General features: G+C 41.5%; 3 protein-coding genes across 3 annotated transcripts; 1 reads left to right on the plus strand and 2 right to left on the minus strand.

Annotated features, from left to right (window-relative positions):
* The first annotated feature begins 1,107 nt into the window (after positions 1-1,107).
* LOC147852094 (pentatricopeptide repeat-containing protein At3g09040, mitochondrial-like) lies at positions 1,108-11,641 on the plus strand. The gene is made up of 4 exons (XM_087334414.1): positions 1,108-1,186; positions 1,300-3,321; positions 8,899-8,962; positions 9,075-11,641. The coding sequence occupies exons 1-4, from the start codon at positions 1,145-1,147 to the stop codon at positions 10,886-10,888; spliced, it is 3,942 nt and encodes a 1,313-aa protein (XP_087190540.1). The 5' UTR covers positions 1,108-1,144; the 3' UTR covers positions 10,889-11,641.
* Positions 3,978-6,306, minus strand: LOC147852095 (uncharacterized). The gene is made up of 2 exons (XM_087334449.1): positions 6,186-6,306; positions 3,978-5,180 (listed from the first exon to the last, which is right to left on the minus strand). Exon 2 carries the CDS (start codon positions 5,176-5,178, stop codon positions 4,240-4,242), a length of 939 nt encoding a protein of 312 aa, XP_087190575.1. The 5' UTR covers positions 5,179-5,180; positions 6,186-6,306; the 3' UTR covers positions 3,978-4,239.
* A 1,253-nt stretch (positions 11,642-12,894) lies between the features above and the next one.
* Positions 12,895-19,103, minus strand: LOC147852096 (uncharacterized). Its single transcript, XM_087334298.1, has 11 exons — positions 19,001-19,103; positions 18,734-18,846; positions 17,003-17,059; positions 16,490-16,562; positions 16,280-16,367; positions 15,338-15,406; positions 15,187-15,260; positions 15,020-15,108; positions 13,772-13,908; positions 13,511-13,600; positions 12,895-13,242 (listed from the first exon to the last, which is right to left on the minus strand). Exons 1-11 carry the CDS (start codon positions 19,075-19,077, stop codon positions 13,045-13,047), a joined length of 1,065 nt encoding a protein of 354 aa, XP_087190424.1. The 5' UTR covers positions 19,078-19,103; the 3' UTR covers positions 12,895-13,044.
* Positions 19,104-27,687: the final 8,584 nt, after the last annotated feature.

The following is a 27,687-nucleotide window of genomic DNA, read 5'->3' on the forward strand; positions in this document are numbered from 1 at the left end:
AAGGCCAACAAATGGCAACATCAATAAACAATAGGAAAACAAATGATGCAACAATAACAATAACAATCTACATTACTAAACTTGCATCGATCACTAAAGTCAAGCTGCACTAGTATTATTTGCCTCTCGATCCGATTTACACGTTAATTGTTTGCACACATTGTAATAAATAACATCAACAACGAAACGAAATATGTAAACGTTGGCATGATAAGATCAAGATACAAACACCTCATACAAATGTCAATAAGCATTATCAACGTCATTAGGAGCACGCTTATCTTGCTATCAATGATCAATTAGTGTAATAAGTAGCATCGATAGCAAGATAATTAGGGAGGAAATCAATTATTCAATAGTTGGATGCATGGCATAATAGTGGAGATGCACTGATACACCATCAATCGTCGACTTTTACTTCGCCTGATTTCCCAGAGACACCACAAAGAGTTATGATTGGTAGTCATCACAATCTTCAAACTAGAGGAAAGGGGTATTGTTCATTATACTATGATAAGAAGAGGACGATATATTTTTGGACGGATTTTCTTTCTGTCTATCTTACAAGTAACAATCAGCAGCGGTTCGGTTTTGTTCGAGAGGGTCAAAACTGAAGCGTAATTTTTTTTAGAAACCTGAACCGAACCATAAAACCGTTGTATTGAACCATTAAAAAAAAATTCAAACCGTTAAGCTATCAAACCGGTAAAACCGCGGTTTCGTGGTTTGGTTTCGGTTTTCAACTTAGGTCAAATTTAAATTTTAAAAATTTTAAAAATTTTATTATTTAAATTTTCAAAATTTTAAAGATTTTCCTAAAATGTGAGAATAAAACATGAAAATGAAAAGATTGTTTAAAAACAATTCTTAAAAAAAAAAAAAACTTTTTTAAAATAAAATAAAAAAACTGTTAAACCATTTAAACCGTGGTTTCTAATGGTTGAAACCGAACCGAACCATTAAAAAGCCGAACCAAACAGTTTTTACAGTTATGTCGCGGTTTTGCGGTTCGGTTCGGTTCAAACCGAACCGTTGCCGATTGTTACTTACAACCTAGGTCTTGCAATCAACCTAAGATGTGTATATTTTTGGAAAGGCTATTTATATTGTTCATATATGCTTAGCAGAGATATGACCCATAGTTATGGAGGTCTTACAACCTAGGTCTTGCATTCAACATTCAGAGGTAATACAACCCAATCAGTTTGAACCTAAAACCATGCTCATATATTACACTTTCCTCACCATTGTCGTTTGATTTCCCTTACCCAAACATTACCCATCTCTGATATGTTGCAGGATCATTCAACAAGATGCCATGGTTCAGAAGCTCTGATTCTGATGGATTGTAGTTATAGTCATCATGAGAAGAAGATTTCTCTTCTGGAATCCATTAAAGCCTGCGGCGAGCGAAAGGACCTTGGAAAAGGTATCCAAATTCACACCGATATTCTCCGCTGTGAAGACTTAAACCTTTTCAAGAAAGACATATGTATTCATAATGCCTTGATTAGTATGTATACCAAATGTGGTCACCTTGTAAAAGCCCAAGAAGTCTTTGATCAAAGTCCAACACCTAGCCCTGTGTCTTGGAATGCCCTTATCTCAGGATATACCCAGAATGGTCTTGACAATTTAGCTCTAAATTGCTTTAGGCTAATGCAAGAAAAGGGCGTTTCCCCGAATTCAGTAACTTTTACTTGTATTTTAAAAGCATGTGGATCTCTAAGGTTAGCCAAAGATGGGGAAACCATACATGCCGAGATCAAGAAGCGAGGATTGTTGTTGTTAGAAAGAAATGTTGTGCTTGGCACTGCATTGGTGGATATGTATTCCAAGTGTGGATTGCATGTGAAAGCACGCGAAATGTTGGATGAGCTCCCAATCCGAAATATTGTCTCTTGGAATGCATTGCTTGTTGGATATATTCGGGATGGCCTTGTGTATGAAGCCATCAAATGCTTTGAAACAATCAGAGAAGAGGGTCTCTCCCCAGATGGTGTCACCTTTGTTTGCATGCTGAAAGCTTGTGGTATCTCAAAATCGATAGAGGTTGGAGAGGATGTTTATGGTGAAGTCCGAAGAAGACAGGGGTTGCTGGAAAAAGATGTTGTGCTGGGAAATGCGTTGGTGGATATGTATGTGAAATGTGGTGACCTTTCAAAAGCTCAGGAAGTGTTCAATGAGCTTCCGAGGAAGAATGTGGTGACATGGACTTCATTGATCAACGGATATGCCCAAAATGGGCTCTGCATGGAAGCATTGAGTTGCTATAGACAGATGTGTCAAAGAGGCATGTCACCTGACTCAGTCACCATTTCTTGCATCCTGAAAGCTTGTGGGAAGCTGAAATCAATTGAGATTGGCGAAGAGATACATGCTGAGCTTAGCAATCAAGGGCTATTAGAAAAGAATCTTGTGCTCTGTACCGCACTTGTGGACATGTACATCACTTGCGATGCCCTTACAAAGGCACAAGAAGCATTTGATCAGATTCGAGAACCTGATGCTGTCTTGTGGACACTATTGATCAGTGGATATGCCAATTCAGGCCTCGGTGATAAAGCTCTCAAGCTCTTCCAACAAATGCATGAGCAGGGTCTCGCCCCAGATGCAGTCACCTTTGCATGCACCTTGAAAGCTTCTAGTAGTATGGGAATGATCTGGAAGGGTGAAACTATACATGTTCAGTGCAGAAACCAAGGATTGCTAGAAAAACATATTATGCTGGGGAATGTTTTGGTGGACATGTATGCCAAATGTGGTGCCCTTTCAAAAGCCAAAGAAGTTTTTGATGAGCTTTTGGTGCCAGATATTGTCTCTTGGAATGCATTGCTCACTGGATACAGTCAACATGGTCAATCCAATGATGTCTTTGCTTTATTTAACCTATTGATAGCACAAGGTATATTGCCAAATGGGGTTACCTTTCTAGTTTTGTTGAGTGCATGTAGTCACGGAGGACTGGTGGAAGAGGGAGACTTGTATTTTCATTGGATGGACACTCTGTGTGGTGTGAAACCAACACCTGAACACTACACTTGTTTGGTTGACCTTTTTGGTCGAGCTGGTCAGTTTCACAAGGCTATGATTGTGGTTGAGAATGTGTCACCCCTTGATCGCTTCTCATCGTGGCTATCTTTGCTAGGTTCTTGCCAAAAGTGGGAAAAAATGGAGCTCGGAAGATGGGCTTTTGAGCATCTAGTCCATCTGAATGCAAAATGTGCTGGGTCATATGTTTGCATAAATAATATATATGCAACTTCCAATGTTGACGTAGCTAGTAGTGGATTGGTTGAAGTAGAGATGGACAACTTTATATGAGTTTTTTTGTGAAGCAGATGAGATATAATACAAAAAGGAGAACGCCCTAAAAGTGTATAAAAGGTTAACAGGGGATCCTCATACCTTTGCATGAGGGAGCAAGAGCATAAGGAGCATGTAATATTTCAGTGGATTGATTGAAGTACAAAATGGCTGTTGATTAGGATCCAGAAGATTATGTGAATTTCTTGGAAACTAGATGAGATGTGGCACAAGTGAGATGGTTACATGCCAAACTTCACCATCAAAAGGAGCATTATTAGCACAAATTACAATGTTACACTTGTTATCAAAAACTCATTTTCTAGATGTGGTGAATTAACAAGAGAGATGAATTGATTCATCATATGAAGGAGGCACAAATGGAAGTTTGATGTCTTCGTGCATCAGCAATGTGGACTTATCGGAGAAGAAAAGGTGATTATGTAAGGACAAATAATGGGAGAAGCAACCTAAGCATCATCAAATACCTTGTTTGATGTAACCTCCAAATGTAAACAAAAACTTCGGAGATGAAGACTGATGTTCTCGTCTTCATCTTGATGTAATATTGTAAAGTTTTTCTTAGGAGCAAACGGAATTTTTGTAACAAACTGAAACCCACAACCTGAATGCAACAAAGCTCAAGTTAACACCACAACAACATACCATCATGCTTGATACATTTGATTTTAGAATTTCATCAAGGTTGGTAACCCTACTAGTGAACATACAAGAAAACATTCTCAATGATGTTTGAAATCTTTTTCTTTGATTTTTGAAGGCAATGCTTTCACATTATGCCTTAGGAATGTCATATCTTCTTAAATAACCAAATAAGTGAATGACTTTACAAATACATGCGACCATGATCGCTTTATTTTACAACACACACTGGGTGTATCAACTTTAGGCATTAAAATGCTACAATTATTGCTAGCTAGAAGTCCTCGCAACAGTAAGTCCAATGCAAACATTGATAAAATCTGAATCCACAAAATCTGAGGAGAAGATTTGCAATCTATCACCCAAACCTTTCTTATGAGCTTGAGAGACAAAGAGCCTTGCATAAGGCTTAATCCTTTCTGTTACTGGCTTCACACAAACAATTGCATTGTCCGGTTGGGGAGTGCAAGTATTTTCCACCCTATAGAAGTACTTCCTAGAACCAACTGGTCCATGCTTCTCAAGATATTCCATGTTCTTTTGGAACTTAGTATAGGGTAAATCAACATCTGTCCAATTGTCTTTTATATAATTAGAACTCCATAGTAGACTTCCAGGAGCCGGAGCCGGGGCCTTCCGAGGTTTCCATATACATAATACCCTCTTTGGCAAGAGTTCCCTTAGTGTCTTGTCAAAAGCTTGTTCATCTTGTGGTATCAAATTTTCTCCTAGCTCTTCAACTAGATATGTATCAAAGTTTGTCGGATCTTCATAGCCATACTCCGTCCTGATCTCAAGTATGATGAACTCAACTTTAGTGTCTTGGAGAAATTTCTTCACATCATTTAACACTCGTTGGACATGATAGCCCTTTAAGATCCCATGGCAAACAAGCCGATTTTGCTCAACACGGATGTCGATGACTCGAACCCCACGTTCAAGTTGCTTATAGATAGAGTGACTCTGGCATTGTGCGAATGGGCGAGAAATGAATGGAAGCCCTATAGTGTCTGTAGCTGAGTCATGTGAGCCAGGCCACACAACATCCTTGAGTTTCACATTGTCTAGGTTCAAATTGTTCATCCACTCCCTCGCCTGAGTGGTTTCAAAGTCACTCCCAGGGAAATCCACACCTTCTGACTTCAATAGCTCTGTGAGTTGTTTGATCTCATTGGCGACATCCTTTTGCCTCGAAAAATGATTCCCCATTGCTGTTGTCATAAGTATGTGTGAATGTTTAGTCCCTTCTTGTCACACACAGAACACACATACAAACACTAAAGAAATAAACACGGGTTATCATAATGCATGCAAAAGAAGTCTTAGACATGTTGTCCCAAAGACACGACATCATGAGCATACACCAAGGAAGATTATCGACTTTCACAAGCTATGGTTCACGCAACATTGCGGATTAGGACTATCTGATATGAGATTTGTGCATATACCTAGGTAGCGAGGCAAGGAACCTTGTCTATGCACAATGTCATGGTAAATGCAAGATCAAATGCGTGTAGGAAAGACTCTAGAAATTGTGCGTGACCCAGTGCCAACATCCATTCAACACAATCATCTAGAAACCGCGTGTGTCTATTAAGCTTTTGGTAGCATTGGTTTATGTATATGTACATGTCGTGTGTGTGTGTGTGTGTGTGTGTGTGTGTGTGCTAGGTCTAGTGTCTTGGATCATATGCATTCTTTTTACATGGGATGTCTGAACTTTAACCACAAAGAGAAACCAATTCTCTCCATCAATATATGTATATATATACATGGGATCTGTGTGAAGATTCAATTGAAGAAAGCATTATTTTACATAGACAGACAGACAGACAGAGAGATTGATCTGAGGAAAACAAATGCTCCATGAAATCAACCAGAAACGGATTTTGTTCACATGATCTTAAAAGTTTCCCCAAAAAACACAATTGCTTTTTTTGGGGGGCGTTCTCATTTCACCATGGAGATGGAATGGGAAAAAACAGACAGACAGATTACCATTAACACACAGGAATCAGAGTTTTAAAAGGAAAGGGAAATGCAATGACACCAACCATTTTCTTTTCCTTCAGTTAATAAAAAATTTGGAACTTATTTGGGTTATAACCGTTCTTTTGTTTGGGGGGGGGGGGGGGGGGAGGGGTTTCAATTATGAATTGATTGATGGGCAGTTTCTTGTTGATTAATTGGGATCTTGTAAGAGTAAAAGGGCTTACCACTACTCAGATTTGGGTCATGGAGAAGAGTGAATGAATGAATGAATGAATGAATGAAGAAGAAGAAGAAGAAGAAGAAGATAGATAGATAGATAGAAAGAAACAGAGAAAGACAGATAGACAGACAAGTTGCAAAGATAAAGGTGCAAAGGTGGAGGCAGAGCATGTCCATGTGTTTTTGTGGACCTACCACCAACATAGATGGCTTATTCAAGGACCAACTCTCTTAACCTTATCCACACCTTCCTTCCATGTAATGCTTCCCTAGTGTGTCGCTATACGGGAAATTAGAACAAGACATTAGGCACTACTGTGTCGCGATATGGGAAATTAGAACAAGACATTAGGTGCTAGTGTGTCGCGAAACGGGGAATTAGAACAAGAAATAGGCGAATGTTAACAGATCCTCATGTTCCACCCAATCCTTGGAGGTTTCACTCTGTAGCCGAAATCCCACCGAATATTATTACCTTCTTTTATATAGCTTGGATGTTAGAATGACTTTGCACTCACCACTAGTAAGTGGCGTCTCAAACGACGTCTCAAGATGTCGTATTGAAAGAGGGGTAGCTTGTCCAATTTATATATAGCTCAACACTTAAGGGCCCCCCCAGACCACAATGTGTTATCCGCCCATATGGGCTTTTGTCTCAAATCCTAGGACAATCGGTTTCTTGACTATCCTACCCGTAACCCATTAAAATTGGTATGTAATGTTATGCCTATAACAATTGAAGAATCAACATTTGGGTAAACATGTGAGTGTGCCCTCTCAATGCATGTTTCAAGATGCTAGACATTTCATTGGCCGTCATCCCTTCTTTGAACCTTAACTCTCACTTATCCTCGTACATATTCAAATGCTCATTTTGGGATATAATGCTAAGAAGTTTCTTAGTTTGGTATGTAACGATCGCAACTAATAATGAGTCTCTTGACTAATATTTTGTTGATGTTTGACCAGTGACATATTATAATGCATTTTAGAGTATTTGAGTGCTAGACCCATTGATCTTTGGCTCATTATAAGTTATAACACAAACATTTTGGTCATTGAAAGAGCTTGCGTGTCAGCTACTTTACAATCAACTTGGTCAAGTTTACATCTACCAAGATGTAGATGAATTTGTGGATGTCAAGTGACATTGTCATCCTTCTAAATAAGAATGTTTAATGTACAACCAATGAGATAAAAGATTTGTTCTCCCTCAATATTTTTTTTTGTATAAAGTGTGAATGTTCCCAAGTGCGTTAGGTGAAATGTTTTTTTTATTTATATTATCTTACACTTCATTGATCATAAGTTATAACTTTACTTTTTAGTAAGTGATAACATTTGGTTACATGTCTAAGGAATGCTCAATAACTCCATAGTGAATACCCAATAGAATACATTCTTTCTTTGATAAAAATACCCCTGAATTTTCGTGAAATTGCTAGAGAACCCCTTGATTCTCATGAAAGTAGTATGTATAACAACATGACAATACAAAAAGCACTTATTATTGTGACTACAACAATGAGAATGTTACCGCAAAGTAGACCTTCAAGAATGTTGTAAGATTAGTTAAACTCTCTCTCTCTCAAAATTTCTTGATTATGTGAAGAGAGAGACAAGGTAGGAAACAAAATCTATGATTCATATCAAGGTACTTCCCCCAAGAACCAGAAGTTCAATCCTTGTCCGTTATAGTTATTCACCCATAGTTGGATGAGTTATATCCAAGACATATAACAAGAGATAATTTCTTATGAACTTGATAGCATTAGACTCCACGACTTAGAAATATGAAAGAGTATTGAGGGAGGGGTATTTTTGTGTAAATTTCCTAAAATATAGACATGTCTATATACATACATACCTACACGCATATACATATACATATACTCACCTGTCTATTTGCAACCAAATATTAAGTAGGAGAGGTGTAGGAATCGTTGTATTGGACAGTGCAAGGATGGCTTCGATAATCTTCTAGAATCTCCAACTTTAGATCATTATCTAGAAAAAGTATGTGCTCATTTCTAACCGTCCCAATGAAATTTAAACCCGGGCTAATGTTTCTAACCTTGGCCAAATAATTTCATAACGGTCGATGGATTTTCTAACCCCTGCCAATGAATTGTCTAAGTAGGGCCAATGATTCTAACCCGGCCCTAAGCTGTTAGATGCAGTTAGAAAAAATAGTCAATGACAAAGGAGGCTGGAACATACCCAGGTTAGAAAAGACAAACGTAGGGACAAAGTCGGGTTATACATGACAAAAGCGGGACAAAGCTAGGTTGCTTTGTTTTACTAGATAATGATCTGACAATGCAGATTTCAGAGGATTATCGAAGCTATCCTTGGATTGTCCATGACCACGATTCCCTCACTAGGCCTATTAATATTTGGTTGCAAATAGACACCAGCCTTTGTGTGTGTAACATCGGAGTCGGTTCGGTTCGGTTCGGTTCGAACCGAGCCGTTGACGATTACTCTGTGTGTGTGTGTGTTTTGTTATTAATTAAAATCCATGGCGACTAGGATGGAACCGAAGGAGATTTAACCCCCGTGGAAGCGCTGCTTTAGAGACCTTTCTGAGTGTTACCACCACCATCACCATAATAACCCTAAGGTAAGACAGATTCATTCAATCCTCTTCTCTTTACACCTTCAATCTGCTTCATAACAGCACCTTGTAACAAAATAGACCATTTTTGTCCTATTTAGACAACCCCCAAATCCCCACCCTTCATACACAGCATCACTAATGAATGTCTGTGGATTCCTGATGGTGGGTCGTGCTTAAATCCTTGGATCTTTGAAGAACTGAGGAGAAGGTTTATTCTACTACTACCAATACATAAAGATAAGAATGGGAAGGAGGTTTTAGAAATTAATGAAAGAATCTATTTCAAACATCATTTCTCAATTGAAGACTTGTTGGAAGCAAAAAAATTTGCAGGAAGGCGCAAAAATACATGCCAAAATTGTCAGCATTGATTTATTGGGCAAACATCCTTATATTGGGAGCTGTTTAGTAACTATGTATGCGAAATGTGGTGCAGTAGTAAAATCACAAGAAGTATTTGATGGCCTGTGGGTACGAAATGTGGTTATTTGGAATGCATTGCTTGCTGGATATGTTCAACATGGCCGTAATGAAGAAACTCTTGATTTATTTGACCAAATGCATATTGAAGGGTTCTCTCCTGATGACATCACATACATTTGTATCTTGAAGGCCTGTACTAACATGGGAGCCATCAATAAAGGAACAAAGATCCATGATGAGATTGTGAAGAAGGACATGATGGGGAAAAACATCTCTCTTGATACAACTGTAATCACTATGTATGCGAAATGTGGAATGCTGGAAAAGTCTCAAGAACTCTTTGATGAACTTTTGGTTCGGAATGTAGTCTCTTGGAATGCACTAATTGATGGATATGCACACCAAGGTAAGAGTAAAGAAGCACTGATCCATTTTGAGAGAATGCAAAAGGAAGGTTTCTCTCCCGATGTTGTAACTTACATTTGTGTCTTGAAGGCTTGTGCGAGCATACAGGCTCTTGACAAGGGCAAGAAAATTCACAATGTAATCATTCAGCAAAGACTTATAGAGAAGAATATCATGCTTGGTACTGCTTTAGTCAATATGTATGCTAAATGTGGTGCGCTCAAAGTAGCTGAGCAAGTCTTCCATGAGCTTCCTAACCAGAAGATAGTATGTTGGAATGCATTAATAGCTGGGTATGTTGAGCAAGGGAAAAGTGAGAAAGCACTGAATTGCTTCGAGCGAATGATTAGGGAGGACATTGAGCCAAATGCGATTACATATATTTGTGTTCTCAAAGCTTGTGGTAGCATAGGATCTCTGGAAAAGGGCAAACAAATCCATGAATGCATTAGTAAGAGCAACATTCTAGAAAAGCACAGTGCACTTGGCAATGCTTTGGTAGATATGTATGCCAAATGTGGTGCATTAACGATGTCTCAAGCACTATTTGATGAGCTTCCAGTTCATGATACGGTTTGTTGGAATGCATTGATTTGTGGATATACCCAACAATGCCAGGATGGGGAAGCACTCAATCTTTTTGATCGGATGCAGAAAGAAGGCTTTTCTCCCGATTCCGTCACATTCGCATCCATCCTAAAGGCTTGTGCTAATATATGTGCGATTTCCAAGGGCAAACAAATTCATTATGAGATTAAGAAAAGGTGCTTGGAAGAAGATGTTGTGATTAGCACTGCTTTGATGGCCATGTATGGAAAATGTGGTGAAGTGGAGAAAGCCAAGGAAGTATTTGGTGAGCTCACCATCCGTGATCTTGCATGTTGGACTACACTTATTTCAGGATATGCGCACCAGAGACTGGGTGAAGAAGCATTGACTTGTTTCGAGAAGATGCAAGAGGAGGGTCTCTTCCCAGATCCCCCTACATTTCTTTGTGTGCTGAATGCATGCAGCCACTCTGGTCTAGTAAATAAGGGTGAAACATATTTTATGGACATGACATCAAAGTATGGTTTTTCACCAGGTTTACCCCATCTCAACTGCATGGTGGGTCTTTTCAGTGCAGCAGGCCACTTTGAGAAGGCACTGGCACTTATCCCTCGTGGTGATTATTGTCCTAGCCATCCTATTCTGTTGGGTGCTTGTCGGAAATGGGGAAATGCTGACATTGGCCGGTTAGTTTTTGAAAGGGCAATATAACTCGATCAGTGATATGAATGCTACAGTGGATGTCTTTTCATGAGTAAATTACATGGTGTGGAGTAATGTCAACGTCCACCATCTTGTGTTGTAACCAATCAAAACATCATTCAGGTTGTCTACGGTAGAGCGTAATGCAACACCATAAACAATTTTTATATCTTGCATCCTGGGTTCTGCGTACCTGGAAATTGCTGCCCAGAACAAAGTTGATGGGATGTGCATCAAGAGGAGGTAATTGGTCTTCTCATAGAGCCTTGATGTGCCCACAAGAAGGATGCTCTTCAAAGTTAGCATTGGATGTTGCATAGAGCTCGGAAGTATGTTTAGTTAATGGACATTGTTTTCATGATTGTGAGGAAAAACATGTCAACATGCTCATTGTGGTGCCCCAACAACTGGAATGAACACGGATAAAGTGCGTCACACCAGGATATTGATATATGATCAGTGTCTTTACAGTTTCTTTTAGTTACTGCTGGAAATTTATTAGAGTCGACATGCATGTGTTGGTATGAGAAAGAAATATACATCGTTTACTAGAGGAGAAACCATGATTCCAAATATGGGTGAATTCATGTTCCCCATACTGGAACTAAAATAAAAGCTCTAGGTTTCCTTAAGCTCCATGATCATGATCGTAATGCATGTGGACATGGTGAGCAATGATCTCCATGATTGGGTAATGGTATGTCCCGTGTCACGTATATCCTACTATTCATGATCTCCATTGTCTGCATTCCTCTGTTCGTATGTTTGGCCTCCTTGACAGGCCAATGGAGTTTAGTATAGAAGAAATTAGTGATATACAATCGTCATTGCATCCTACATAGTAATTTAAGGTTGATCCCTATTCTTGTGAAGCTCAACCATTATTTGGCCAAACTGTGGTGGTTCAGCATTCTCCATCATTTATCTAGTGGAGTTCATGTAGAGGATGGCATACTTCTACACTTCTGTGGTGTGGTTGAAATCCAAACTTCTACACAATATGTTCCTCACTTTCAATTGCTCCTTCATATAATTTCCATGTCTGCATAGTGCTCATCTTGCAAGAGTAAACTCCACCCGACTCGAGAAATAAAAAAGGTTAATGACGATCAAGTGGATTATTGGCACAATCGAAAGAAACATGCTGAATTGGAGAAAGAACATCACAAGGAAGCCATAAAGTGTGCATTATGGAATAAACAAAGAAAGAGTGCATTTTTATAAAAGAGTTTATCCATGCCTAGAGCATTAGTTTGCAACATCATTTAAACATTTATGATCGCTTATTTCCATGGCAATAGATTTCAACTGTAGACATGTGACTTATGCATAATGAATAGATATTTTCACATAATTGCATTCATGAGAGGTCCAAGTTTATTTAAAGAGCGATGCTTGTTGGTTGCATGAATGAATTCTGTAACGGAAAACATAACTTAAGTTAAAGCAACAGCTGTAATATAAAAAACTGGTATAATCTTGTCTATATCAATCCACAAGCCTGAAATTGTTTTTGCTTCTACTCATGACAAGGCTAGAGAATATTTTCAGTAACTTCCTAATAATGTACCTTAATGTCACATCAAGTCAATTCATATTATTTGAAAATTTAAAAGTACTGCACAGCCACTTAGTGTCATTTGGAATATTATTGACGAATCAGTCATTATAGTATGTTCATATGATGAAGAACCAGAAACATGATTTGATGAATCATCTGCGGGTAATTTTCAGCCATTACCACCTATATTTATTTGATCATGTAATGAGGAACTTAAGCAATTGAACACAAGAATGACACTCCTAATTAGCAATAAAATGTGGGCTACGAAAATCTTAACTGGTGATGATAAAAAGTTGACCCACTCGAGGGATTTAATTCATTGAAAATTAGGATGAAGACTGTAAATAGGATTGATTGTTGATCTGGTTCAAAAACTAATTTCAAAATGAGAAGAATTAACATTAGATAAATTCTCGACACAACAGCCGTTACAAAATGGTTGCTCAATTCATAATGGAAATCAATATATTTATCTGAATTAATATAACTTCATCAAATAAATCCATGCAGGCTTATTCGAAGGTAGACAATAATCAATTATGTTATGTGTAATGCAAGTATAAAACTCATTAGTCTTTGCTCCAAACTGTAGATTTCTGCATCAGGAAATGTTGGAAGTTACTACAGATGTCTTTGTTAGTCTTTCACTTACTTCCCAGAGCTCTGAAGCTAGCTTTCTATCTTGTGCTTGAGAGCTTGGATTTCTTACTTGGGAATCCTCAAAATATAAGCCTGAAACGCCCTCCAAAGCTTCAGAAGTGGCGAGATGTACTGCCGTTGAAGCCCCTTGCTCAGCGGTCTGTAAGATTAAAATGTCTCATTGCAAGACGTAGTTGAACATTGAATGATGGCATGATTTTCAAGTAATATGCAAATGGACAACACACTAAAATAAGCTTAAAGTTTCTCAATATTTACCAGCATAAGATTTGTGTTTTCAAACTTACCAGAATAACCTTATGCAGTGATACATATTGAGCAGAGGGTTAATCTGGTGATTTGAAAATTAATTCTGGTACATAGATACCCAGTAAGTTACAGGTATTTTGGAGTTTTGTTATTTGTACCTTAAGTCCAATCATTTTTCGTATGAAACCTCGAAGATTAGGGAACATGGATTTTTGAACCATCATTTGAGGGAGAACATTCCGAATCAGCTGCATATCATTAAATTCAAGCACATAAAAATAATGTAAATAGATGCATATCAGTTCATTCACACATAAGTTCATGTTATAACATTCTCCAAGAGCAAGAACATTCTGATTTAGAGCACATAAAATTATGCCATAACATTCTCGAAGCACATTTTTACTCTTGCATCCTACCTCAGTATCCACGATTCCTGGATGCATGCTATTTGAGGTCACCCTTATGTTTTCTGTTCTGCAACGTCGGCTCAATTCATACGAGAAAAGGCAGTTCGCTAACTTGGATTGGCCATAAGCTACCCATCGGTTGTATCCTGCAACAAATATCCTAAATCACATAAACGAATGCCTCTGCAAGGACAACTATTTACAATAAAAACAAATAACATTTTACATTGATGACTCATGTGGGCAACTCTGTTACATGTCCACATCTCCCACATCATAGTAATCAATCTGGGTTAACTGGATACTTATATCTAATATCTGTTATTCTCTTTCCTTCATAATTCCTACATTCACGTCACACATGTTACCACACAATCACATAAACCATCCACTAATCTAACGAGTAACAATCATAAAGCCTGTTTCAAAGCACTAGAGCAGGCTCAAATTACCAAAGCACATTTATTGATTGTGACTACTTCATTGGAACTATTTGGGTAAGATTTCTTCTTTCTTTAGGTGAACTGGTGAGTGCAGGATGAGTTATTTTACCCAAGACAAAAAGAAAAGCACTCTTGGTGTCAAGTGGTGATGGCAACAATGGACACAAATTATGATCTTGACAAAGCACAATTGCCTAATCTATGGTAATACCTTTGCATTGTAGTTCTTGCATCCTAGATGGTGCTGGAAAGTACCTTGCCTACACCATAGTGGTCTTGATGAAGAAGACTGACACACTGAGAGCCATTTGCTGAGGTGAATGTGTGACAGTTTTCTTTTCAGAAAAATATCTATACTGCTTGATCTTAAGCAAGAACACTACCAAGAACCATCAAACTTTACATTGTTTACTCTATAATGAAATGAAATGGGAAGCATAATGCACTATTGTGCATGGGTATTGTTTGTTTGTGTCTCTAAAATGATGTCAAGAGGCATCGACCTATCCTATCACTCTGGTAATGGAATTCAAAGAACAATACTCAGGTCGTGTCTTGCTAGACATTAAGATACATAAAGAGAAGTTATTGAAGGACAAGACAACAAACAAAAACCCAATTTTGTTTTAGTCTCCATCACTCATGCTACTAGTAATCAGGGCTATGCATATAGTTGACCACAATAATTAGAAGGGGACTCCATACTTCCTTCCAGAATGAAAACTTACACATGCCTAAGAGAAATTAATATATATTTCATTCTATCCCCTTCAGTAAACGTGGCGACCTGTAAATGATTGTAAAATAGACTTACCCCTTGAATCAGTGAAATTGAGATCCTTAAAATCAAGCTTCCCTAATTGTTCTGCTGCAGATGCTAGCACCACTACCCTAGAATGCAACCTGATAACAAAGTCATAAAGTTACTGTAAGGTATTCAATTAGCAAAGGAATAGTAAACTGAGGTACAGTACACATTACCCAGAAGTAGAAGCACTCAGTGATAAGTTTCCCAAAAGTAATTGTGTGAGTAGGAAGTGTCCTAAGTGGTTGACCTATATCACAACCCATATACTCTCTGTAAGATATAAGAAAGGTGGAAAAACTACAAAACAAGTTAAAGATATACTACCCCAAATTGCATTTCAAATCCATCTTCAGTATAAGATTGTGGGCATGCCATAATTCCTGCATTGTTCACCTAAAAATAACAAAAGGATTTTCAGGGAAAGACTCATTCAGAGAAACTTTAAAGAATCTCTCAACTCATCTCAAAACCTCAAGACTTATTTGAAAATATCTGTAAGTTCATATCACCACTAGCATTAATGACAAATTTGATCAGGTTCAATGCACAAGTTTATTGAATCAATATTTGATATTATTAAAGAACTCGGGAGGAAGAGCATAGCAAACTAATGTAACCAAATCCTATAGAAAACTCAAATTTAATCTCAACAAGAAGGTATTCGAGTAGTAAAGCCCATCAAAACTTCTGGAATTTATAATATAAACATTAAAATAAAGTCATATGGATAAGCATCCAATGATATTTACAAAATTAATCATTATAATGCCCAATGGTGGTATCTGAGTAGAAAGGTGGCAAAAGAAATTCAAATCAATGGCTTCTTTTAAGTGTGACTGTTAACCAATAGGTTACAAAAGTAGAATATGCCACATTCAATATGAATAGTGCTATCACAAACAATCAGCATTAGCAGCCATGAGTCCCATTTTGAGGTATCACCACACATTATATTTGGATATACAGTAACTATAGAAAGTTATCTGCTCATTGGTCCGTTATGCCAATTATTTCATTAACATTCTATTGATATATTATTCTCAAAAAATGCCTGAATATTGAAACGGGAAGCCTCTTTGAAACAGGTTTTAACAAAATTATGATTCTACCATCCAGAAAATTGAGTGACTTGGATGCTAAGGATTGTTTCTTGACATAAAAACAATGTCAATGATTTCAATTAAAAGTTTGGATTTATGATGTGCACAGGATCTCTTTTAGCATGCTTCAGAAACAGGGAAAGCAATGAGAACACTTCAATCTCACCAAAATATGCAATGGAAGACCCTCCTCCTGATACTCTTTTGCAAATTTGTGCACGGAATTGAAAGATGCAAGATCACAAACCCTTGTTCTACAAAGAAATATAAATAAAACCTCAATTGAGAAGTGTGAAAATATAAGACGGAAACAGGAATAGTAGACTTATGATGGGTGAACATACAGACAGGTGTCTATTAATTTCACAGAATCCACCTGACGTGTGGATTTCCAGAAACTTGGGAAATCTCAACACAAGCAGTGTCACCTTTCTCCTTGCTCCGGCATGCTAGCTTACACAATAGAGACTTGGTCAGCATTCTACGGAAATAAGTTAGCAGTTGTTTGAACAAAAATTAATTCTTCGATGAGATGAAGATTGGTCAACTATAAACATCGAATCAATCGTCATGCTATAAATGCTGTTTTTGGGTACTGTCTGTTTGCAATCTCTATATAATTAAGATTTTATAGGTAATTGACCATACATTCCTCTATATATAGCATGAGACTTACCCCTACATCCTCATGTGTACTCATTCTGCCATTTTCTACTCCATCTTCCTTTAATTTCTCTTCTCATTCTGCCCCTCTGACTTACTCTTCCAGACACAGAGCCAGTGTACTTTTATTTCTCCATATCTATAGCTACTTTACTTTGTTAACTTTAAGCCATTTCATTTAAATTCACACTATTTGAAGCAAATGACAAAAGTGTATCATACTCACCCAATGTGATGAACATGCCTCTCTTGGCTAAGTCCGTCGCAATTGCCTTTCCAATTCCTGTATGTGACAATATAAAAATGGCCAAGCAATAAGTACATTATTATATATTCGTCTTCAGCACTAATGCACATATTTTGACCAAGTGATATGTTCTCTTGAAATAAAAAATAAGACAACAGCATTATATATTGCCTATTTACCATTAGGTATGAGCACACATCAAGGATTTTGTCTGTATTAGAGCTTCAAAGGATAGGGCTTGCTATCTTTTTATTCATACACGTTTACAAAATCCAGTAGTTTAGCCCTCATCTTGTGGCTTGCAAGAGGAAAATATGTGACAAACAGAAATATATGGTCTAAATGATCAGCAAATAGATAAGGGACACAAGGATTCCTCCATCTCCAGAAAAAATCAGTGCCACATGAGCATGACTAGTTCCTTTATGCCATCATATGATTGGCAGGATTATCTAGGAGGTATTTTACATAAACCACATTCCTTACAAACTCACTTTGTCTCATTCAATCTTAAGCAATGATGTAAATTATGGTGCACGAGAACCAGATGAAGGTCCCCACATATTAATCAACTCCCACGTGCTGAAGAGAGGCCAGGTGTGGTACTTTTCCCTGCAAGCCTGAAATGCACGCCTTCCCCATAAGCAGAACCACCTAATGAGTATTTTAAACAGCAGGAATAATGAACCAGCATGTTCATCAAACAGGTTCTTCATGCATGAAGGTCTTCATAATGATGAAAACCGTACAGAGACATTGGAATGAAATTCTCATGAATAAAGTTGCTGAAAACGTGAAGGAAACATTTTCCAGATTGACATTGAGCAAAAATTTATAGTGAACCATACATAAGAAGTGTACCTCAATAAGCATAGACCATGATAAAATACTCTACGGTTCACCCCAAGTCATGACAGTGACCATTGCTAAGCAAGGAGAACCTCTAAATATTAAGTCCAATAATGAAAAGAATGTGTTTCTCATCATATGCTGAGCTACTAGAAGTGGCTAGTAAGTGTCACAAAAGATGCCGTGTGGAAATCCAATAAAGCAAGAACTCACAAAATAAGATGGTACATTACGCAAATATAACCATTACTTGCTCCTCAGATGCATTTTTGGTAAGGTAAAAAGCAAGGAACATTGACTTACTAAATATAACAGGTTCTCAAAATTTATAACTTGGAAGTACAGAAATGTAGGGAAATCTTTCAAAGTTCAGAATATTTAACTTAAACAGTACTTGACTCTAGTAAAATTGAGCATATCTTTCCAAAACCTTGGTCATAAAAATAGCAAAAGTTTTCCAAAACCTTTGAAAATAGCCCCCGCTTATTCAGGATAAAGGGATGCAAATCAAATAAATATGCTCAAAATTTTCCTTCTGAAATGTCTTCATCCACATAAAACGGAATTCTGAACCACAAAAATATGCAGAAAATGCCACATTTCCATATGAAAAGGAATCACAAAACACAGGAATATGTGCAATTCTGCTTTATCGGTAATGGTTTTGGGCTTTTGAAATGCCTTATATCCACAAAAAATCAAATCCATACCCAGAAATATCAGAATATTTGACTATATATCAAGATTGTGATGATGACACGGAGGAACAAAGATGTGAAATTTTTAAATGGATTTTAAACTTAATCTCCATGAACTGTGATGATAAGATGACAATCAGAAGATATCCCTATAGAAACTTACCACAATTTCCACCGGTGATGATAACATGGCGCACTGAACGAGCATTCTTTGTATCATTTGAATCCTCAGCAGCAGAATGTGATGCTCGTATTACATAATTTCCTATTCTTCCTCTGAATCGAACCATCAAATGAAGCGATGTTGATTAGAAGGCAGGAACGGTTGAAAACCTCAAACCCTCCTCACTTCACTTTTTTCTCTTCTCTTTGCTCCTGTTACGCACTCGCTCATTCATTCTCTCTCTATCTCTCTCTCTCTAATTTTTACCTTAAAGAGGAGCTGCGTAGCAGCAGTGTCGACTGCTGAATCGTATTCGGTGTGCAGAGCGAGGCAACGGTCGCCATGAATTCCACGGGAAGAAATTGGAAGATGAAGTACGACTGAGAGAGACAAGTGTGTGTGTGTGTGTGTGTGTGTGAGAGAGAGAGAGAGAGAGAGAGAGAGAGAGGTGGTCATGGGTTCAACCCCTACATTCCACAGTGGCATCTAGTGAAATATCTCATCTAGTGAAATAGAGATATATATGAAGTATATAATAGAGAGGTGAGGAAATTGGGTTTCGAACCCAAGAAATAGTGCTTGTAGTGTTATCGACTTATCACTAGGGTAAGGTAATTACAATAGAGAGAAAGAAAGAAAGAAAGAAAGATGTATTAACGTCTTCTAAGGCCAAATTTGGCCCATGAGACAATTGGTTTACAACAATAGAGTATTTATCCAGTCATCATAACTAAAATAAAATTAAGTAAAAAAAATAGAACTTAAACTAAAAGAGTTCTAGTAGTGTACAATATGTAGTATACTCGAAAGTGACTATACACTAAGCCTAATTTTATTTCCACCCAAGCCTCTCGAAAAGAAGTGGGGGGGTCAAAGGGTCTTGATGTGGGTTCCAATGTAGAGAGTGCCCTAGCCATGGCTTCTAGGCGGTGTAGCTCACGTTCCCTTATTTTCAATATTGCTTCCACATCACGTCGAGTTGCTTTGAAACCCGACACCCGAGGACGTCTGGTTCTTCTCTGGTTTTCTGCCTCATCAATGGAAAGGCCGAGTGGTGCAAGTGTGTCGGCATTCGTTGTCTCCTCAGGTTCCTGAAAAACTGCATTTGTTACATGTTCGTGATCATTAGCAACATTATTGTCAACATTTTGTAATTTATTCTCTCTGTGTTGTTTTAGCTCTAGAATGTATTTGCCTAATTTCTTTATATCTAGAGTATCTAATAGTTTGGGGAGGGTGGGAGACAGACCAAGTATGTCTTGGTATTTTGCCCTTATCTCGGCATAGGTTGGACACTTGCATGTAAAGTGGTACTCATCCTCTATCTCTATGTGACATAACCTACATATCCTTTCCTCCCTAGGGACTCCACTAGTACGGCCATTTTCAATCTCAAGTTGGAGAGAGAGAGAGAGAGCGAGAGCGAGAGCGAGCGAGCGAGCAAAGCAAAGCTGCCCGGATGGATGTAACTCAGTTGGTAAGGTTGCCCAATGGAGACCAGGTGGTCATGGGTTCAACCCCTACATTCCACAGTCATGACATCTAGAGAATTACAAGTATATGAAGTATATAATAGAGAGGTGAGGAAATTGGGTTTCGAACCCATGATGCAGTGCTTGTAGTGTTAACAACTTACCACTAGGGTAAGGTAATTACCAAAAAAATAAAAAAAGGAGAGCAAAGCTATGATTGAGAGAGACAAGTGTGTGTCTTTGATGTTTCAACATTCTTGGGATTCTGGTCGTATGCCTCAAGATTGGAAGGTTTGTCTAATTAAATTAGTTCCAAAGGTAGCATCTCCAGAGTCATTTCATCAATAGAGACCTATTTCTTTGATGGGGGGGTTGTATAAGATATTTACAAAGGCCTTGGCAAATAGATTACAAAAGTATTTGCCAAAGTTGATACATCCCGCCCAATATGGTTTTATTGCAGGTAGGAATATATTGCATAATGTGTTGAATGTTCAAATGGTCATGGATTATGCTCGAAACACTCATCAAGAATTGATTATGGTGCAATTAGATTTGGAGAAAGCTTATGATCATGTTAATTGGTCCTTTGTTTCTGGGTTAATGCATACAATGGGCTTTGGACCTCGTATGTCTCGCTTCATATTTTTATTAGGACAAGATGCGGTGTCTCGAGTCATGGTTAATGGAGGAGTTACATCAGATATTGCCCTTACAAGATTCGTTCGTCAATGATGCCCTATTAGCCCGTTGTTGTTTGCTATTGTTACTCATCCCTTGTTAGTGATGCTATCAAGGCTTGCAACAAATGGTGATATTGTGGGTCTACACCGTCCGTCTGGAGAGCAACTAGTTGCACAAGCTTTGGCTGATGATTCTTTCATGTTTCTACAAGCCTCACAAGAGAATCTTGAGAAGGGGATGCTTGTTGTTAACTCTTAGGGCCGGACAATGGCCTAACACAGGGTGTCTACGGAAGACACTTCACCAAAGGGGTGTTACAGCAAGAAGATTAGGCTCAACGATTAAGAACCGGATCTGGCCTAAGAACCGGTTCAATGCCTTTGTTGTTACCAGCGCCGGTGCTTCTAATATGGCTTTCACTTTGTCCGGGTCGACCACAATGCCTTCCTGGCTCACAATATGTCCTAGTAGGGTTCCACTGGACACGCCAAATACACACTTCTCCGGATTCAAGCTTAAGAAGGTACGCTCTACACTTTTCTAGACAAAGACGGAGGTGCTGCAAATGATCCTCTTCTCGGCTATAGACGGTGAAATCGTCAAGGAAAACCTGCATAAAAGCCAGGATATATTCACCAAAGATTTCCACGATGATTCGTTGGAATGTTGCCGGTGCCGTTTTGAGTCCTAACATCATCACCACGGCCACAAACACCCCCCATTCGGCGACGAAAGCCGTTTTCTCTTGGTCGTCGGGGTGCATCTGGATCTGATTATACCCGTTGAATCCGTCTAGAAAGCTATAGACCTCATGGCCGGCGACGGCATCCAACACTCCATCTGTGAACGGAAGTGGAAACGCATCCGTTACCGTAGCCGCATTGAGTTTCCGGTAGTCCACACAAACTCAAATTTTTCCGTTCTTCTTCGGTACGACTACGATTGGGCTCAGCCATGTCGCTTTCTTTACCGGACGGATAAAGCCAACTCTTAGCAGTTTGTCGATTTCCTCCTTGACCTTGGTGGCATAATTGGGATTCATCCGGTACCATCTTTGTGCCATTGGTTTTGCGTCCTTGCTCAAGTGAATCTGATGCTGGTATAACTGAGGGTCCAACCCTCGCATGTCTTCGTATGACCAGGCAAACACGTCGCGAAATTCCGTGAGAAGTGTGATCATCGCCGTTTTGTCTTCGGACTTCATCTCCTTGGCGATGTGCACCGGTTTTGCTTTGTCCGTGGTCCCTAGGTTCACCTCTTCAAGTTGTGACGCTTTTACGCGTTGTGAAACGTCCATTTCCCGTTCCAACGCTTCATGCGCTTGCCGTAACTCTCGGATTGCGTCCTTATCCGGTTCTGCTTCAGTCTCTTCCGGCTGCGGTAAGTATGGTGCTACTGCTTCGGCAATGTCAATTTCGAAGAGGGGTACGATCTTCGGGTTTTCCTGCAAGTACTGAGCTTCTTCTTCGTCAGCTAACCCTTCTAGCATGTTGACGCACTCTGCATACAACGGTGTACATTCCTTGCCAGTGCTCATCCTTGGCTGTGTTGGTACACGTACCTTGGCTTTTCCTCGCCACAAGGTAATTATATTTTTCCTCCAATTTTGTTTGATATGTGCCGTTTTCAACCATGGCCGGCCCAGCAATAGCGGGTACGCGCCTTGTGCCTGTAATTGTAGCACTACTGCCGAGATGTGAAATGTATGACCGCCGATGGTGACTTCTAATTTTCGTATTAATCCTGTCGGCCGCACTGAGCTTGTATTGGCCATCCGTAACCAGAACGGACACGACTCCCACTCGTGGATTCCGAGGACATCACACGTCCGGAGGCTTATTACATTCACACCGGAGCCTTCGTCTATTACTGTGTCGGGGAGTTCTTTCCCTTTTACAATGGCAATAATTACCGGACTGTTGGTGTCCACCACCTTTGGTCCCTCCTCCGGATTCGAGAAGAGTATCGGTGCCGGTGATGATTCTCCTTCCATCATGGCTGTCTTCAGTCCTTCCGTGAATCTCGGCACGAGCTGTAGGAGTCTTCCTAGTGGCAGCATAATCTGGCATTCTTGCAACGCCTGCCATGTCTCGTTCTCGGAGTGACTGCCGCCAGCAAGCCCTACGGTGTTCTCCTTTTGCTGCTGTAAGTTTGTTACGTTTTGCTCGTTTACTTTCTTCACCCATTCCGTCGCTTGCTTCCGGATGGTCTCCTACGTCTCCCATTCCTTGGCCATGCCCTTTGACCTTGTGGTCACCTGCTGCAGATCTGCCACTTCAGGGACTACCATATTTACTGTCGGTAGTTTGTCATAGCTCTTCGCCGGGCATTGATTACTATAATGGCCTTCCTGTCGGCAGTAGTCGCAGTAGGCTTTCTGGGTATTGCTGGATTCGGCATTGTTTGTTGTATCCGGGGCAAGTCCTGTGGTAAGCGCAGGGTTTTGGGCCAGTTGGCTGCTTGAAACTCCTTGTTCCGGATCCCGTGGGTGGCCGCCTTTTTTGAAATGTCATTTTTTGTTATAGTTCTTCTTATTGCGGTACTCTTGACGAGGTTGGTCGTTATATCTGCCGTATTCCTCCCGTTGCTGACGATACCCGGGGGAGTGCTCCCGGTCGTAATTGTTAGGAAATCGACGCTTTCCAAACCTACCCCTCTCGGCCACAATCGAGGACACACAAGTCAATGCAGCAGTAAATCGAAAAACACAGAGAGAGACTCGAATGCACTGGGTTTAGCGTGGAAAACCCTAGACGGGAAAAACCACGGGAGTGCAAGACTCCAACTATCACTATACGCAGGGAATGTACAATGGCGAGCTGCAAGGCGACGACCTTGAGCTCGCTGTCCTCGCCACAGGCGGCGGTATTACACAGAGGCGTCGACCTCTTCCTTTCTCTCTCTCTCTCTCTCTCTCTCTCGGCTGCTCTCACTTCGCTCCCTCTAAGTGGAAAACAGAAAAATGAGCAACAACACCCAAAACTGTTTGCCCTAAGTCATATTTATACACATATGACTTTCGGGCTATTTACAAATATAGCCTCAAGGGCCCTTGGCAAACATATTCACAAATATGTCCCCGCATCCGGATCTCTCTCCGGGTACATTCGTCATCCGGCTCCGTAGCCGGGGTCTTCATCATCCGGCTCCGTAGCCGAGGTCTTCATCATCCGGATCCGGAACCGGGTCTTCATCATCCGGCTCCGATACCGGGTACTCCTCATTCGGGTCTTCATTCCCGATTCCCGGACATCCGACCATCCCATCCGGAGGGACCGTAATCCCGACAAACTCCCCCTTCACTTCGGCATGGGATGTCTTTCCAGTCCGACCCTCTTCCGGCACGCTTCCAGCTTGTTGGGTGTGAGCACTTTGGTCAGCATATCTAACCCGTTCTCGTCCGTGTGGATCTTCGTCAGCACGAACTCCTGGTCTTCTATCCTTTCCCGAATCCAGTGATATCTTCGCTGGATGTGCTTCGTCCGGGAGTGATAGGCCGCATTCTTCGCAAGGTGGATGGCACTCTGACTGTCGCAGTAGAGTCGGTACTCCTCCTGCCGGATACCGAGCTCTCTAATGAAGTCCTTCATCCATATTATTTCCTTGCCGGCTTCAACAGCCGCCATGTACTCCGCCTCCGTGGTTGACAACGCAACCGTCTTCTGCAGCCTCGACTGCCACGAAACAGCTCCCCCTGCATACGTCATCACATACCCTGATGTGGACCGGCTGGTATCTGTATCAGCCGACATATCCGAATCGGTAAAGCCGTCGAGTTCGGGCTTACCGGAGCCGAATCGGAGGCACACGTTTGCCGTGCCCTTCAGGTATCGGAGTATCCACTTGGCCGCGTTCCAGTGCTCTTTGCCGGGATTGCTCATGTACCGGCTCACCACTCCAACTGCATATCCTATGTCCGGTCTTGTACACACCATTGCGTACATCAAGCTTCCGACGGCAGAGGCATATGGTACTTTCATCATGTCCTCCTTCTCAGCCTTTGTCTTGGGGCTTTGCTTGCTGGACAACTTGCAGTTTGCCGGGAGGGTTGACCCGACCGGTCTTGCTTCCGACATGTTGAACCGGTGAAGCACCTTTGTCACGTACTTCTCCTGTGACAGCCACAACTGCTTCTTCCGGTCCCGGATGATGTGCATCCCTAGTATTTGCCTCGCCGGACCCAGGTCCTTCATTGAGAAGGTTCGGTGAAGCGCTTTCTTCAGCATCCGTATCTTGACCTGGTCCCGTCCGACGATCAACATGTCGTCCACATACAGGAGGAGTATTAGAAAGTCTCCTCCTTCGAACTTCTTCACAAATACGCAGTGATCGGACTGCGTTTTGTGGTACCCTTCGTCGGTCATGAAGGAGTCGAACTTCCGGTACCACTGCCGGGGAGCCTGCTTCAGTCCGTAAAGGCTCTTCTTCAACCGGCATACCAGGTGCTCCTTCCCTTTCTTCTCGAATCCTTCCGGTTGCTGCATGTAGATCTCTTCTTCGAGGTCACCGTGAAGGAATGCCGTCTTCACGTCCATCTGTTCTACCTCGAGGTCCATGCTTGCCGCTATGCTCAGCACCGTCCGGATGGAGGTCATCTTCACTACCGGGGCAAATATCTCGTCGAAGTCGACGCCCTTCTTCTGCTGGAACCCCTTCACCACGATCCTGGCTTTGTATCTCGGGGGGTTTCCGGCATCTCCCGGTTTCAGCTTGAACACCCACTTGTTTCGAAGTGCCCGCTTTCCTTTCGGCAACTCCACAAGTTCATATGTGTGGTTCTCATGCAGGGAATCCATCTCCTCCTGCATGGCACTTAACCACCTACGGCTATGGGTGTCAAGCTTTGCTTCTTCAAAACTCTCCGGCTCCCCCTCGTCGGTTAGCAGCACGTGCTCTGGTTCCGGAAATCTCCGGGGGGCCCTTCTCTCTCTTAGAGGATATCTCCGTTCCGGAGCTTCGGTAACCGGCTCCTCCGTTTCCTCTTCATCCGAATCCATTTCGGGATCGGGGCCGGTTCCGATATCAGTTTCATCTTCCTCGGCCGGTTCTGTTTCTTCACCGTCTTCGGCCGGATCCTCGAGTGCTAACCGGTCCCTTGCCGATCGGGACTGCTCCTCGTAGAGTTGATCCTCACCGGTCGACTTGGAGCTCTTCATCTTCTTCTCCGACTCCCAGTCGGCGAGTGTCTTGTCCTCCATGAAGATGATATCACGACTTCGGAATATCTTTTTGTCGACCGGGTCCCATACTCGGTAGCCGAACTCGTCATCGCCGTAACCGAGGAATATGCATGGCCGGGTCTTTGGATCTAGCTTTCCTCTCCGGTCCTTTGCCACATGCACATATGCGAGACACCCGAACACCTTCAAATGCCGGTAGGATACTTCCCTACCGGTCCACACTCTCTGCGGCGTGTCTCCGTCCAAAGGTACTGAGGGTGATCTGTTTATCACGTATGTCGCCGTCGACATTGCCTCAGCCCAAAACCCCTTGGGTAATTTCGCATGCGCCAGCATACTCCGGACCCTCTCCATTATGGTCCGGTTCATCATCTCGGCCAGCCCGTTCAGTTCCGGCGTCTTCGGCACAGTAAACTCGAGCCGGATTCCCTTCGAGCGACAGTACTCCTCGAACTGCCCCCGGTATTCCCCTCCGTTATCCGCTCGTATCGCTTTCAGCTTCTTGCCGGATTCCCTTTCCACTCTCGCGTGGAGTTCTTTGAAGACGCACAACACTTGGTCCTTTGTCTTCAACGGTGCCGTCCACAGCTTCCGGCTGTGGTCATCAATGAATGTCACGAAGTACTGGGCTCTGCCATGTGACTTCGTTTCTACTTGACACACGTCAGTGTGCACCAACTCCAATGGTGCGCTACGTCTCGTCGGTGGCCTTGAGTGGAAGGAGGTTCGGTTCTGCTTACCGGCCAGGCAATCGGTGCACTTCTCCAGGTGCACATGCTTCACTGGAATAAGGTTGTCTTCTGCAAGCCTCTTCATCCCCTTCTCACTCATGTGGCACAGTCTCTTGTGCCACAGCTCACCGGCAGTGTCGGCTGCCACGTTCAACTCCTCCGGACACAACCAGGCATTCATAAGGTACAGTGTGTTGACTTTCCGGGCCCGAGCCACTATCAGGCTCCCCTTGCTGAACTTCATTACGCAGTTCCGGATGCTACCTGTGTAGCCTTCATCGTCTAGCCTCCCGGCCGAAATCAGGTTCAATCGAACCTCCGGAACGTGTCGGACATCCTTCAGCAACATTTTGCATCCGGTCGAGGTTGTCAACCACACGTCTCCTATGCCGGCAATCCGGCACGTACCTTCATTTCCCATCCGAACACAGCCATGCTCACCGGCTGTGTAGGATGAGAAGTATCTTCTTTCCGGGGTCAGGTGGAACGACGCTCCGGAATCGACCACCCAGGTAGTCTCATCGCCGACAATGTTTAGTTCACCTTCTTCGGTGATGAGCATGATCTCCTCTTCACTTGCCGCGAGTGCCGTCGTTCCTTTCCGGTCCTGCCCTCGCCGATCCGAACCATTCCGGTCCGTGGCTCCCCGGTAAGCACCGTTCCGTTCCGAAGACTTCTTCGAATCGGTGTCGTCGGCTCCGTTGTCTTTTCGGTAATGCCGACAATTCTTTCGGAAGTGCCCCAGCTTCCCACAGTGGAAGCATGTGGGCCTTCCTCTTGACTGCGACCGGGTCCCCGACTTCTCCCGTCTTTGCGGACTCCGGTTCCGTTGTCTTCCCCGATCCGATTCGGCAAGCAGCATCTTCGGATCGGAGGCCGGTTCTTTA

The sequence above is a fragment of the Azolla caroliniana genome, unplaced genomic scaffold, assembly GCF_043228905.1.
Source record: "Azolla caroliniana isolate FFs.n. ecotype wild unplaced genomic scaffold, voAzoCaro1.0.p SCAF_18, whole genome shotgun sequence".
In the NCBI taxonomy this organism is placed as follows: Eukaryota; Viridiplantae; Streptophyta; class Polypodiopsida; order Salviniales; family Salviniaceae; genus Azolla; species Azolla caroliniana.